This window comes from Vidua chalybeata, chromosome 17 (assembly GCF_026979565.1).
Source record: "Vidua chalybeata isolate OUT-0048 chromosome 17, bVidCha1 merged haplotype, whole genome shotgun sequence".
NCBI lineage: Eukaryota > Metazoa > Chordata > Aves > Passeriformes > Viduidae > Vidua > Vidua chalybeata.
Genome location: NC_071546.1, coordinates 13,702,223 through 13,717,611, shown reverse-complemented (window position 1 = coordinate 13,717,611; position 15,389 = coordinate 13,702,223). Strand labels below are relative to the sequence as shown.

The 15,389-nt window shown below is 53.7% G+C and overlaps 1 protein-coding gene across 1 annotated transcript; it reads right to left on the bottom strand.

The window, feature by feature from the left end:
• Window positions 1-3,808: 3,808 nt before the first annotated feature.
• ZFP64 (ZFP64 zinc finger protein) lies at window positions 3,809-14,175 on the bottom strand. Its single transcript, XM_053958644.1, has 6 exons — window positions 14,092-14,175; window positions 12,747-12,986; window positions 10,451-10,612; window positions 10,070-10,132; window positions 9,325-9,576; window positions 3,809-5,826 (listed from the first exon to the last, which is right to left on the bottom strand). The coding sequence occupies exons 1-6, from the start codon at window positions 14,141-14,143 to the stop codon at window positions 4,535-4,537; spliced, it is 2,061 nt and encodes a 686-aa protein (XP_053814619.1). The 5' UTR covers window positions 14,144-14,175; the 3' UTR covers window positions 3,809-4,534.
• Window positions 14,176-15,389: the final 1,214 nt, after the last annotated feature.

The window sequence follows — 15,389 nt, the reverse complement described above, 5'->3', positions numbered from 1 at the left end:
GGACGTTTTTCCTTCCCTACAACATTGTGAAGCCTCTAAAGACAGCCGTGTAACCAAACACTGGATGTTTTATGAGTCCTTCTCCATGCCCAGCCACTGGAATAAAGACAAAGGCAGAATTGGATACCTGAGAGACAGAGAAAAGAAAGCTTTTCCTGCCACAGACTTTTAATTCACGCTGATACCTGAGCCATCATTTCCTCAGGTCACTATAGAAACCTTTATCACCTCATGAAAGGTCACCGGGCAAGTGACAGCAGACATCAGTTTCTTGTAACAATATTGGTTTCTCTTCTTAAAATTTAAATAACAAGGCTAAAGATTTTCCAACTGGAGATGTAAAAAGCCATTAGAGTAGCCAGTCAATATTCCTGAAATTATAGGATAGAGGTCTTGCCATTGAGGACACAGAAAATATTTTTGCAGTCACCAGAGCAGCACAGTGCAGACTGACTGTATTTTGACTTCAAACACAAATAAATAAGGAATCAGAAATCAGAATCCCCAGCCAATTAAAGTTCTATCAATGGCTGCTCTCCATGATTTTACAACATAAAAGAATAAAATAAAGGTATCTAAATTAAAAAAAAAAAAAAAAAAAAACAAACCAAAAAACCCCAAGCTTTTCCCCTGGTCTTTGTATTGTAGATAAAAATGTCCTGGCATGTCTGATATTTTTAAACCCCACAACAGAAGGTACTTTCCAGTGGAGTCAGATGACAGCAGTAATAAACAACTCATTCCTAAAATGATTGGGGAATATTCTGATTACAATTTTTCAGTTGCAAGCCCCACATGTTTTCAGTATGAGTTTGGTTTTTCCCCAGTTCCCAACAGAGCCAGCTTTGGGCCAAGTTCTGCTGCTTTTAGGCCTCATCTGAGGTGAGGACTTGGTCCCATCCACTCATCAGGAATCCCCCCTGTGCATGGGACAACCCCAGGCAGGTTTTGAGCAGCAATCTCCCATTCTGATGCAAATAACAGTTTAATTTTTTATCAAAACCACCTGAAGCATACAGCACCACTGATAAGGTTTAATCCAGTGCTGTTCAAACCCCACTGGGGACATTGAGCTGGGGCTCAGTCAGAACCAGCTCCCCAAAACACAGTTAAATGTGTCCAAACATATTTTTCTTCCGTTTTTTTCTTCCTGTTGCATATTCCTGCCTCACAAAAGCACGTTTCAGCAGGTCTGCTGGAGGATCAGCTCATGTGGAGCTGGGTCTGCCTTTGAAAAGCAGCGTCAGGAACAGCAACAAACCCCAAAGGGCTGGGAAGGCCCAAGAGCTGGGGCTGGTTTATAGGAAATGCACACAGGTTTTGCACCTCTGCCTGCCCAATTTAACCTCAGCTCTCTGAGCAGGCAGGAGTTCATCCCCAGAGAGGAGGGAGGGTGTGACACACCATAAACTCACACCTGGGAGCCCACGGGCAACCTGGGGAAAAGCCTGTGCAGAGAGCAGAGCCTGCCAGGCCTGTGCTGGGTGGGATATCCAGATTTTCCCTTCTCTCCTGGAGCCAGGGCTCTGCTGGGTGGGATATCCAGATTTTTCCCTTCCCTCTGGAACCAGGGCTCTGCTGGGTGGGATATCCAGATTTCCCCCTCCCTCTGGAACCAGGGCTGTGCTGGGTGGGATATCCAGATTTTCCCTTCTCTCCTAGAACCAGGGCTGTGCTGGGTGGGATATCCAGATTTTCCCTTCCCTCTGGAACCAGGCCTGTGCTGGGTGGGATATCCAGATTTTCCCTTCTCTCCTGGAGCCAGGGATGTGCTGGGTGGGATATCCAGATTTTCCCTTCTCTCCTAGAACCAGGGCTGTGCTGGGTGGGATATCCAGATTTTCCCTTCTCTCCTAGAACCAGGGCTGTGCTGGGTGGGATATCCAGATTTTCCCTTCTCTCCTAGAACCAGGGCTGTGCTGGGTGGGATATCCAGATTTTCCCTTCCCTCTGGAACCAGGCCTGTGCTGGGTGGGATATCCAGATTTTCCCTTCTCTCCTAGAACCAGGGCTGTGCTGGGTGGGATATCCAGATTTTCCCTTCCCTCTGGAACCAGGCCTGTGCTGGGTGGGATATCCAGATTTTCCCTTCTCTCCTGGAGCCAGGGATGTGCTGGGTGGGATATCCAGATTTTCCCTTCTCTCCTGGAGCCAGGGATGTGCTGGGTGGGATATCCAGATTTTCCCTTCTCTCCTGGAGCCAGGGATGTGCTGGGTGGGATATCCAGATTTTCCCTTCCCTCTGGAACCAGGCCTGTGCTGGGTGGGATATCCAGATTTTCCCTTCCCTCTGGAACCAGGGCTGTGCTGGGTGAGCAGCACTGGAACACTGAGCTCTGCTCCTGGGCCCAGCACTTACCAGGGGAGCTTGGGGATCTCCAGGCAGCAGGAACAAAAATCCATCCCAGTATTTTGTCCTGGAAAGAGCCAGCTTGCTCCAGAGCTCTGAGGCCATGGCAGAACTCTGGGGAGGGAGGGATAGGACTTATTTACCATGTGATCAGAAGCAGGAGAGCTCTACAAGAGACACTTGTTCTGAATTACCAGGCTCCCTCCTGGGATGGTTCTGCTGATAACATGAAGAATGTATTTAGTGAACATCAGAGATTAAAACAATCTGCTCCTGCCAGCTCCAAAACACACAGACCATTACGGTCATACACAGGAATCAAGGCAGGATATTGGAAGAGAAAATTGAAAAGAAATTGCCCCGGTGTCAGCCTTGGCTCTCAGCTGGCTTTTTCTCAGGGTGGGGGAAGAAGTCTCTAGAGTGTTCACATGATGCAATCAGCCAAACCAGGCTGGAGCAGCAGCACTGTCTATTCACTCACACCATTTTGTTATCTTTCCTGTTTATCTCTGAGGCCCAGTACCAAGGTGAGTCTCTACAATAAGACAAATCTACTGGTTTCCTACTTGAGAAGGTTCTCGAGGCTTTCTGAGAGCTGCAGTGCAGACAGCAGAGCTGTGGCACCTTCAGTGTGACACGGGGCTGGAGGTGAGACTCCTGGCCAAGGGCAAGCACAGACAAACTGCACTTCAAAGCAGCAGCTTTGCCCAAATCCCTCGGGTTTTATCACTCCTGTAGTGCCCGACAGTTGTACAGCTGGGAACTATGAACTGGCTAAAATTCATTAACAGGGAGCAAAATATTTTAACATAAATTGTGAGGTTAAGTGTTGGCCACAGATCTGCTTCTTGCAGAAAGCTTTGGGCATTTCTTTTTATCTGCAGCTTTTTCTCTTAAGTGAGATTTTTGCAGCTGAGCATTTGGTAACGTCTTAAAAAAGCTGAATTTTGAAAAGTTTTTACAGGGAAGTGCTGAAGAGGAGATATCATCCAGGAGCCCAGAGCACACTCCAGAGCTTCCCTGGGCCTCTGGCACCACCTATGGATGACACGGAACACTGGGAGTGAGGAAACCCTGCCTGCAGAGCTCACCTCCAGCACCGAGCATGGGGAAAGGAACTGCTTTTAGTTTGTGGCACCTTTGCATGGGCGATTGCATAGTTCAGAATACAGCCTGGAATTCTTTCATCAGAGAAATGTCCATAATGAATTATGAATATCATAATACTTAGTGTAAATATATATAATAATCTTATAAATATAATAATGAATCACCATCTCCTTGTGATCCAACCTGAATTTCTGCTGGAGTGAAAAACCTTGGGTTAGAAGATTTAAAAAAAAATTTAAATTAAATGAAATCTTTTCCTTTAACGTGAAAAGAAGACCCAAACTGTAATACACTTTTACCACCCATGCAACTCCCAACAGGCAGCACCAAAATAAAAACAAAAGGTAAGTAGTGTTTGTGAAAAATATATTTCCAGTTGTTTTGCTCTTTAACTCACAGGCACCTGTGACAGCCATCACCACGCCAGAGACGATTTGTGTTGTTGCTAACAAAGTTAGTTACTACTGAGAGAGGGAGAACATTCTTTTGCTTTCTGAAAACAATCACCTGGGCTCTGCAGAGCATTTCAAGTGCCAGGCGCCACCAATTCCTACCGACAGTGAGGAGCAGCCCCTCAGACCTCACCTGGGCTGGAGCAGAGCCAGCAGCGGGGGATCCTCAGGGCTCAGCCAGGCACTGAATGCACACAGAGCACACAGCTGAGAGACCTCAGTCCAACAAACTCCAGAAGGGCCCCGGTTATTGTCTTTTTGGGTGAGCATCAAACAACAAGGCTGCTGTGGAGGTAATTCAGCACAAGGGGAGGATTTCTTCTTCAGGCAGCACAGTACAAGAGCCACACTTGGGGGTGTCACTGCCTGGGGACACTGGCAACGGCTGCTTTGATTTTCCAAGGGGCAGGGCCCCTGACTGCAGCAGAGGCACAGAAATACAAACACATCCTTCTCCTCACAAACAAGATGCTTCAGTGTACAAACACAGCGTGGAAGGGGAAGGTATTTGGCTCTGGAGGACAAATCCCGCGTTCAGTCGCGTGCTGTGCGTTCCTGCCAGGCCCAGCGCTGCCCCAGGAGAGAGCAGTGCCCAGAGCAGCCCCCGTGCCCAGAGCAGCCCCTAATCGGGGATGGAGTCTGCGGGACACAGCAGGGCCGTGTGAGCCCCGCTCTGGATGATGGAATAGCCCTGCTTGGGGCCCTCAGTGTGGGAGGAGGACGAGAAGATGGGCGGAGGAGGAGCGGCCGTGGACACGGTGATGCTCTGCCCGCCGTCACTGACCACGGTCACCTCCGCGGCCCCGTCCTGGATGAGGGCGTTGAGCCCCTCCAGGTCGGAGCAGCTGATGCCGGAGCTGGCGATGAAGGCCTGGCTGGCCGGGGGCTCGTGGCCGGGGGCAGCCCCGGGGAGCAGGGCCTGCTGCAGGGCGCTGCCCTCGCCCTGCTCGTGGGCCGTCAGCAGCACGGCCGGCTCTGCCACCGGCCCCGCGTCCCCCGCGGCCACCGCGGCCGGGGCCGGGGCCAGCACGCTGACCTGGCCCAGCAGCTGCAGGCGGCCGCTGCCCAGCACCTCCTCCTGCCCCAGCAGCCCGGGCGGCACCACGTTCACAGAGGCGGCCTGGACAATGCTGTTGGCCTGAGGCACCTGGTGGCCCACGATGATCTTGACCCTGCCCTCGTTGTAGGGGGCCACCTGAGCGGCCTGAAGCGGCACCTGGAGGTGACTGACGGTGACGGGGGCGCCGGGCTGGCGGCCGGGATCCATCTGCAGCTGCAGCACGGCCAGCTCGTTGTTCTTGGAGCCGTTGTACAGGCTGTGCTGCTTCTTGTGGCTGCGCAGGGAGTCCTCCCGCACGAAGGACGCGTCGCACAGGTCACACTTAAAGGCCTTCTTGGCGTCCAGCTTGGCAACCTGCCTGGAGCCGCCCTGCTTTGGCCTCTCTCCTTCCTTCTTGTCCAGCGAGTGCCTCTTGCCCTTGGCCTTGTCGCCGTGGGCCTTGCGGACGTGGGTGGTGAGGTTGCTGCGCTGCTTGGTGTCGAAGCTGCAGAAGTCACACTTGAAGGGCCGCTCCTTGCCGTGGATGCGCTCGTGCACCTTGAGGGCCGCCTTGCTGGAGCACGAGTAGCTGCACTCGGAGCACTTGACGGGCTGCTCGGGCTGGTGGCTGCGGATGTGGTGCCGCAGGCTGGTCTTGTTGCCGCACTGGAAGTCGCACTCGGGGCACTTGAGGGTGTTCTCCATGCTGTGCTTGATGCGCACGTGGGATTTCAGGTTGCCCTTCATGGCGCAGCGCACCTCGCAGAACTCGCACTTGTAGGGCTTCTCCCCTGAGTGCACCCGCAGGTGCCGCTTCAGGTCCGAGTTGATCTTGAACTTGGCGGGGCACATCTGGCACTGGAAAGGGGCATCTCCTGCCAACAGAAGCCACGGGTCACTCAGGGGACACCAGGAGCCGCTGCTGGCACAGAGCCCCTGCAGCTGCCTTGTCCTGAGCTCCCAACGCGTTCTCAAAGTCAAGAGAAATTTCGTGACACGGAATTATCACCTGGTCTGACACACTCAGATCTCAACCCATTATTCTGCATTTTCTGTATTTGCAGGCTGGTGTCACAATATGACCATGTTAAGGTGGAGCTCTGCTAATCCCTAATCAGTTCCAGTGAAGCTGTTCTAAAGCAATTAAAAAAAACCCTAAGCCAGCTTAGCTTAGCAACCTAACTAAATAACTATTCCCTTTTCTTTCTTTAATCTAAAAATACAGTTCTCTAAAATACCTGAGGATGAAGTCTTTAGGTAGGCATTATTTTGAGCAAGTGGAAGAATTGTGTTGTTAGGTTCTAAGACATTCTTGGTGATAGGAGGAAAAAGAAAGTATATTTAGTTCAACAAGCATTTATCCTCTTTAATAATCAAACTGCAAATGGCTGATTTATTTTAGAAGTTAATATTTTATAGAGTTTGTGAGAGCTGTATAATTTTGCATAATTTGCTTATCCAGCTACATATGTCATAGGTTTAACTGAATATTTTTCAAATCAAGTTGTGGCCTACTGTGCTAATCCATGTATCTGTTTAATAATTGAGATACATGGTGTACTATCTGTATTAAACAGACTTTATTAATGAAGATGCACTGTTTGTTCATCTAGTTTATTGTACAGCCTCAGCTGCACACTCAGCTACTGAATTTTTATCTGCTCTGCTGATGAAGGCACACTTCATATTTCAATGACTTAATTTCCATATACAGGGTAGCACAATATATGAAAAAGAATATAGCAAATGCTGGTTCTATTTGTTTAAAGAGTGGTCTACTCTGAATTTCTTGACATTTCTGCCCATCCCTAACTGACACTGCCAGGATTTAGATAAAAACTTGTGTCTGACCACAGTATTATTAATTCTAAGAGTAGTTTCACTCAAATGAACAGGAAGCTGATGTTTAGTGACTAGTTCAACAAGTGAAGATGATCTTACTCTGAGCAATGGGGATTACACTCACCTTTTAGAGGATTATTAATTTAATTCCAGTAAGAAATATATTCTACATACCAGTCTTACTTTTCTCCTAAAATTGGGTGTGTGCATGACAGCTTTGCAACCTGACAAGGATGAATTATATCCTACCTGGATCCAATCTGACTTTGGGAACCCCACAGCAGCCTTTGCCCACTGCATTCCCAGAGGAGCAGCTTTCTTCCCCACTGCATTCCCAGAGGAGCAGCTTTCTGCCCCACTGCATTCCCAGAGGAGCAGCTTTCTTCCCCACTGCATTCCCAGAGGAGCAGCTTTCTGCCCCACTGCATTCCCAGAGGAGCAGCTTTCTGCCCCACTGCATTCCCAGAGGAGCCCAGGCCCATCCACACCAGCCCTGGAGCTCCAGAGGAAAACTCCAGCCTTGTCCAGGATCCTGCTCCAGCAGAAGCACAGCTGGCACTGCAGGAGGGCTGAGCCCCCATGGAATGGCACTGCTGCCACCACCCTGACCCACAGCGTGCCAGGGCCTGCTCTGACTCTTTTTTTTTGGTTTTTTTTGTACTACTGCATTTGTATTTTAATTTTCCTAGTAAAGAACAGTTATTCCTATCCCCATATCTTTGCCTGAGAGCCCCTTAATTTCAAAATCATAATAATTTGGAGGAAGGGGGTTTACATTTTTCATTTCAGGGGAGGCTCCTGCCTTCCTTAGCAGACACCTGACATTTCAAACTGACACAAAACTGCACCTGTGTGCGAGTGCAGGCACACCGTGAGCTAGCTGGAGCTGTGGCTGGCAGAGGGGCAGATCTGGCACTTGAAGGGACACTCATTGGGAACTCAAATCATCCCTTTTGGGGACACCTTTGCATGATTTAAAATCACCTCTGTGACCCTCTGACCTTTACAGCCATGGATGTGAGTAAATCCCCACCTGTGTGCGAGCGCAGGTGCACCGTGAGCTGGCTGGAGCTGTGGCTGGCAGAGGGGCAGATCTGGCACTTGAAGGGACACTCATTGGGAACTCCAATTTTGCCTTTTGGGGATCTGAACACTTATACATGACTTAAAACCATCTCTGTGACCCTCCGACCTTTACAGCCATGGATCTGAGTAAATCCCCACCTGTGTGTGAGCACAGGCACACCGTGAGCTGGCTGGAGTGGCGGCTGGCATAGGGGCAGATCTGGCACTTGAAGGGACACTCATTGGGAACTCAAATCATCCCTTTTGGGGACACCTATGCATGATTTAAAATCACCTCTGTGACCCTCTGACCTTTACAGCCATGGATGTGAGTAAATCCCCACCTGTGTGTGAGCACAGGCACACCGTGAGCTGGCTGGAGTTTCGGCTGGCGTAGGGGCAGATCTGGCACTTGAAGGGACACTCATTTGTAACTCCAACCGTCCCTTTTGGGGACACCTATACATGATTTAAAATCACCTCTGTGACCCTCCAACCTTTACAGCCATGGATGTGAGTAAATCCCCACCTGTGTGCGAGCGCAGGTGCACGGTGAGCTGGCTGGAGTTGCGGCTGGCGTAGGGGCAGATCTGGCACTTGAAGGGGCACTCATTGGGAACTCAAATCATCCCTTTTGGAGATCTGAACACTTATACATGATTTAAAATCACCTCTGTGACCCTCCAACCTTTACAGCCATGGACGTGAGTAAATCCCCACCTGTGTGTGAGCACAGGCACACCGTGAGCTGGCTGGAGTTTCGGCTGGCGTAGGGGCAGATCTGGCACTTGAAGGGACACTCATTTGTAACTCCAACCGTCCCTTTTGGGGACACCTATACATGATTTAAAATCACCTCTGTGACCCTCCGACCTTTACAGCCATGGATCTGAGTAAATCCCCACCTGTGTGTGAGCACAGGCACACCGTGAGCTGGCTGGAGTTGCGGCTGGCGTAGGGGCAGATCTGGCACTTGAAGGGACACTCATTGGGAACTCAAATCATCCCTTTTGGGGACACCTATGCATGATTTAAAATCACCTCTGTGACCCTCCGACCTTTACAGCCATGGACGTGAGTAAATCCCCACCTGTGTGCGAGCGCAGGTGCACGGTGAGCTGGCTGGAGCTGTGGCTGGCAGAGGGGCAGATCTGGCACTTGAAGGGGCACTCATTGGGAACTCAAATCATCCCTTTTGGAGATCTGAACACTTATACATGATTTAAAATCACCTCTGTGACCCTCCAACCTTTACAGCCATGGACGTGAGTAAATCCCCACCTGTGTGTGAGCACAGGCACACCGTGAGCTGGCTGGAGTTTCGGCTGGCGTAGGGGCAGATCTGGCACTTGAAGGGGCACTCATTTGTAACTCCAACCGTCCCTTTTGGGGACACCTATACATGATTTAAAATCACCTCTGTGACCCTCCAACCTTTACAGCCATGGATGTGAGTAAATCCCCACCTGTGTGCGAGCGCAGGTGCACGGTGAGCTGGCTGGAGTTGCGGCTGGCGTAGGGGCAGATCTGGCACTTGAAGGGGCGCTCGTTGGAGTGGATGCGCTGGTGCTTGTTGAGGCTGCTGCTGTCGGCCGCCGCGTACTCGCAGTGCTTGCACTTGTAGGGCTTCACGCCCGTGTGCGAGCGCATGTGCATCTTCAGCTTGTCCTTGCGGCTGAAGCACTTGCTGCACACCTCGCACTTGTGGGGCTTGTCTCCTGCAACAGCAGCACTCACACGCTCAGCCCGGGGCACGGGGAGGGCGTGTGCTAAAGCAGAAAGCACACGCTGAATGCTGACCAGGAAAGGGACTCGTTCGTAGGGGCTGCAGGCACAGCTGCCACAAACAGCAGAGCCTTTGGAGCCTTCTCCCTGCGCAACTCCGAAATTGGGAGCCAAAATCATGGAACTGCTTTGATATAAAGCAAAGCAGGTGTGTGCACTCCCACCACACTGCACCCTGATAAACTCAGGGTGTGCACTCAGAAGTTAAACTGTGCCTCAAGTCAACCTCCAGTGTTCCAGTGCCTCAGCTGTGCCTGACGGGGCATGTCCCCAACAGGCAATTCCTCAGGCACAGGCCAGGACAATGCTAGGGAGTACAGACACCTCTACACCCTGCTTATAGAGACACTGCTTCATAGGAAAATGGCTTTTGTGAAAAAGCTGAAAGGAGGAAACCAACCCAAAAGAAAATACAGGAACATAAACCTGTGTGTGTTCGCCGATGACGTTCCAAATCCTTCATACCATAGGAAGTCTTGAACTGGCACCCTGAAAGCAGAAGGATAAAGATCATTAAATTCAAGGAAAATCTAGCAAAATAATAAAAATACATTACCATATTCTGGACATGTTTATTTTCAACAGCATTTTCTTTAAAATTCACTGTTAACAGAAAGTTAATTCCTCATCTTGTTCACTCACAGCTGCTTAAAACAGTGACCAGCTCACCTGTGAGCTCGAGTTTTCTAATGCTTCTCCTTAGAGGCAAGTCACTCCAGGACTGCTGCAGGTATCAAACCTCCTGTGTGCCACTAGAGGAAAACTCTCCACCTTGGAATGAAAAAGAAGGCACAATGCCCATCTCACCTGGGTACAGGCAGCTGAGTTTCTTCAGGGGCACTGAGGAGGAGGATTTCTTGGACCTTGCTTTTGGTGGTGTAGAGACGACAGCGGCAGCTGGAGGCTCCGTGCTCTCGCTGGGCAGGTAGGTTTGGTAGCCATGCTCAAAAACAAACTCTGGGGCAGAAACTAAACACACAAAAAAACTTCATGTGGCAGCATTAACTTCTCTAATCAGACAAAAAAAAAAAACAACTTCTCTAACCAGATAAAAAAAGTCTAATCAGATTAAAAAAAAAAACCTTCTCTAATCAGATTACAAAAAAAATCTAATTATTGTCTAGTTTCATGAATTCTCTGTTCTGGTTCTTTTTCAGCAGCATTCCTGTTGCTGGGTTCCTATTTACCTGGGGGAGGAGGAAGGGAAAAAGGTTTTTCTCTTCCAAATACCAAATAAAGATATATTTGTTTTTAATTCTGTCTGTACTACAGCCCAAATGAGAGAAAAAAAAATCATTATTTATATGGCAAATGTTGTCAATAGGCATCACTCAAATTATTTTTGTAATTGTTGAAAAAGTTCAGCCTCTTTCAACTCTACTGTTTTTAGCTGTTACTCACAAGAATAACAGGTGAAAACATCTCAGCCAAAGTAGCAGCTTTTAAATCAATTAAAGAACACTATAGCCCAAAAGGGCAAATGGGTAGAACTGTCCTCATTTTAAAGATGAGTAAATATGAAGCAGAAAAATGACTCACCCAAAACCCACACTGAGCTGAGGGATTATAATACAAAAATTCCTGGAAGTGGGCCCTGAATTCAGTTTGTTTCACTGCTCTTCCAGATTCCCTGCCTTAACCTGTCTATCCAAATTAGAGTCAAATAATTTGGGGTTTAGTAAGGTCCCACACCAAAATAAAACAAAACTATATATAGAAGGGCAAACCTTCACACACGGAACAAGATCCCAATTTTATTTAAATGTCTCCAGGATCAGGACCTCACTCGAGTCTTCACACAGGCAGAAATTCTGAGTAATATTTTTCCTGCCAATTAGTTGTGGGAGCAATGTTAGGGAATGCAGTGTTCTCACATAAAAAGGTCTGGATGGGTGCCTGACAGCAATTCTGTGTGTGTTTTCCATCTAGAGCACTCTTAAAAAAAATTAAAATGCATAGTAATTTCAGTATTTTTCGTAAGTATTGACAATTTTAATTAATTTGCACAAGCTGGTTCCACAACACAACAGACTTGAGCAATTCTCTGAGAGAACTTGTACCTCAATTAGCAAATTAAGCAACCATTGTTAGGACAAACCCAAGAAGGCAGCACAGGACTGTTTCATTTCCTAGGTGACGTGACAGCTGATGTGAAAACTGTTGTTTCAGCGGGGTGATGGGGACACAGGGACAGAGGGCTGGCACCTGGCAGGTGACACGGTGGTGCCTGTGCAGGTTTGGGTACCTGTGATGGTTTGGGGGTACTTGTGATGGTTGGATACCTGTGCAGGGTTGGGTACCATGAAGGTCTGGGGGTACCTGTGCTGGGTTAGGTACCTGTGTGGGGATGGGTACCTGTGCAGGTTTTGGTACCTGTGCAGGGTTGGGGGTACCTGTGCAGGTTTTGGTACCTGTGCAGGGTTGGGGGGTACCTGTGATGGTTTGGATACCTGTGCAGGTTTTGGTACATGTGCAGGGTTGGGGCACCTGTGATGGTTTGGGGGGTACTTGTGAATGTTTGGATACCTGTGTAGGTTTTGGTACCTGTGCATGGTTGGGTACCTGTGCAGGGTTGGGGGTACCTGTGACGGTTTGGATACTTGTGCAGGTTTTGGTACTTGTGCAGGGTTGGGGGGTACCTGTGATGGTTTGGGGTACCTGTGTAGGTTTTGGTACCTGTGCAGGGTTGGGGTACCTGTGTTGGTCTGGGGGTACCTGTGATGGTCTGGGGGTACCTGTGTTGGTCTGGGGGTACCTGTGATGGTCTGGGGGTACCTGTGTTGGTTTGGGGGTACCTGTGATGGTCTGTGGGGTACCTATGATGGTCTGGGGGTACCTGTGATGGTCGAGGGGTACCTGTGAAGGTCTGTGGGGTACCTGTGACAGTTTGGGGGGTACCTGTGATGGTCTGGGGGTACCTGTGATGGTCTGTGGGGTACCTGTGTTGGTCTGGGGGTACCTGTGATGGTCTGGGGGTACCTGTGACAGTTTGGGGGGTACCTGTGATGGTCTGAGGGTACCTGTGATGGTCTGTGGGGTACCTGTGATGGTCTGTGGGGTACCTCTGACAGTTTGGGGGGTACCTGTGATGGTCTGGGGGTACCTGTGATGGTTTGTGTCTCGGAGGCGATGGTCCTGCTCGTGCTCTGAGCCTGCGTGCTCGGCACGGTCTCCTCGGACACGAACTGGACGGTGCTGGTGGCGCCGGCCGTGGCACTGGTGAGCTGGCAGCCGCTCTGCTTGTGCCCCACGAAGGCGTCCAGGTTGTTGAACTGCTGCTTGCAGATGCCGCAGATGTGGATGTCGGGGGTCAGCTCCACCAGCACCGTGGTGCTGCCGGGGACTGCGGGGACGCGGCACACTCAGCTCGTCCCGGGGCACGGTGATGGGTGACACCGCTCCGGGTGGCACAGGGACACCCTGCCGCCCAGGCACCCCGAGCTGCCGGGCACCGCGGGACCCCCGGGCGGCGGGGATGCGTGCCCAGGGGGGCTCGGGGTGCCGCGGGGGCGCTCGCCCACGGGCTGCGGCACCGCTGCACGGAGCCCTCCGGGGACACACGGACAGCAGCCAGGGAGCGTGCAGAATCCCCCAGGACCCACGGACACCACCATCCCGGGACACACGGACACCACCACTAAGCGCCCGTGGAGCGTGGGCAATGCACGCGGGCAATGCCCCAGGATCCACGGACCGCTGCCCAGTGCCCGTGGAGCATCCATCCCCGAGATCCGCGGACCCCTGCCCGGGATCCACGGACCACCGGCCGGGACGTGCGGACCATCACCCAGGACCCATGGACCACCGCTCCGGCCGCGCTCCGGCCGCACTGACCGCTGACCCCTCCGGCCGCGCTGACCCCTCCGGCCCCGCTGACCCCCCCGGTCCCGCTGACCCCTCCGGTCCCGCTGACCCCCCCGGTCCCGCTGACCCCTCCGGTCCCGCTGACCCTCTGGCCGCACTGACCCCTTCGGCCGCACTGACCGCTCCGGCCGCACTGACCGCTGACCAGTCCGGCCGCACTGACCCTCTGGCCGCACTGACCGCTGACCAGTCCGGCCGCACTGACCCTCTGGCCGCACTGACCCATGGCCAGTCCGGCCCCGCTGACCCCTCCGGCCCTGCTGACCCCTCCGGTCCCCCTGACCCTCTGGCCGCACTGACCCCTCCGGTCCCCCTGACCCTCCGGCCCCGCTGACCCCTCCGGTCCCCCTGACCCTCCGGCCGCACTGACCCCTCCGGTCCCCCTGACCCTCCGGCCGCACTGACCGCTCCGGCCCCGCGGCTCTCACGCAGGTTCCCGGGTTCCCCCCCCCGCCCCCAGCCAGGTTCCCGGGCTCCGCTCCCGCCCGTTTCATGCGCTACTCAGGTTTCGGGGCCCCGGCAGGCCCCGGCTCCCCCGCGCTGGCGCGGCGCGGGCCCCGGAGCGCGCATGGCGCAGCACTTACACTGCACGGGGCCGGGGAAGGCGGGCGCCGCCGCCGCCCCGCCGCGGTTCATGGCGGCCCCGCCGCCGCCTCCTGCGCGGGCCGAGCCCGCCGGCACCGGCACCGGCGCCGCTCCCCCCGCTCGGCCGCCGGGCGCCGGCGGATGTGCGGGAGCCGAGCATGCTCAGTGGCGGCTGCGAGGCTGCGGCGGTGCCGGCCGTCAGCGGCTCCGGGCAGGCAGGGCCGTGAGGCAGCGGAGCGGCGGCGGTGAATCCCGGGCTCTGCTCGGCCCCGGGCTCTGCTCGGCACCAGCCTGTGCCCCGGGCTGTGCCCGCACCTTCATCCTGAACCCCGGGCTGTGCCCGGCACCAGCCTGAGCCCCGGGCTCTGCCCGCACCTTCATCCTGAACCCCGGGCTGTGCCCGGCACCAGCCTGAGCCACGGGCTGTGCCCGCACCTTCATCCTGAGCCCCGGCTGTGTCCGCACCTCCAGCCTGAGCCCCGAGCTGTGCCCGCACCTCCAGCCTGAGCCACGGGCTGTGCCCGCACCTTCATCCTGAGCCCCGGCTGTGTCCGCACCTTCATCTTGAGCCCCGAGCTGTGCCCGCACCTTCATCTTGAGCCCCGGGCTGTGCCCGCACTTCCAGCCTGAGCCCCGGGCTGTGCCCGCACCTTCATATTGAGCCCCGAGCTGTGCCCGCACCTTCATCCTGAGCCCCGGGCTGTGCCCGCACCTTCATCCTGAACCCCGGGCTGTGCCCGCACCTTCATCCTGAACCCCGGGCTGTGCCCGCACCTTCATCCTGAGCCCCGGGCTGTGCCCGCACCTTCATCCTGAGCCCCGGGCTGTGCCCGCACCTTCATATTGAGCCCCGGGCTGTGCCCGCACCTCCAGCCTGAACCCCGGCTGTGCCCGCACCTTCATCCTGAGCCCCGAGCTGTGCCCGCACCTCCAGCCTGAACCCCGGCTCTGCCCACACCTCCAGCCTGAGCCCCGGGCTGTGCCCGCACCTCCAGCCTGAACCCCGGCTCTGCCCACACCTCCAGCCTGAGCCCCGGGCTGTGCCCGCACCTCCAGCCTGAACCCCGGGCTCTGCCGGCCCCAGCCTGAGCCCCGGGCTGTGCCCGCACCTCCAGCCTGAACCCCGGGCTCTGCCCGGCCCCAGCCTGAACCCCGGGCTGTGCCCGCACCTTCATCCTGAGCTCCGGGCTGTGCCCGCACCTTCATCCTGAGCTCCGGGCTGTGCCCGCACCTCCAGCCTGAGCCCCGGGCTGTGCCCGCACCTCCAGCCTGAGCCCCGGGCTGTGCCCGCACCTCC

Bases quoted from the DNA above. Each gene is read 5' to 3' on its own strand.
- ZFP64 (XM_053958644.1), bottom strand. From the start codon at position 14,143: ATGAACCGCGGCGGGGCGGCGGCGGCGCCCGCCTTCCCCGGCCCCGTG. The intron at 10,613-12,746 runs GTACCCCCAGAC...TTGTGTGTTTAG, and splicing joins CGAGACACAAACCATCACAG to TTTCTGCCCCAGAGTTTGTT. The intron at 5,827-9,324 runs GTGGGGATTTAC...TTCTGTTGGCAG, and splicing joins GCACCTGCGCTCGCACACAG to GAGATGCCCCTTTCCAGTGC.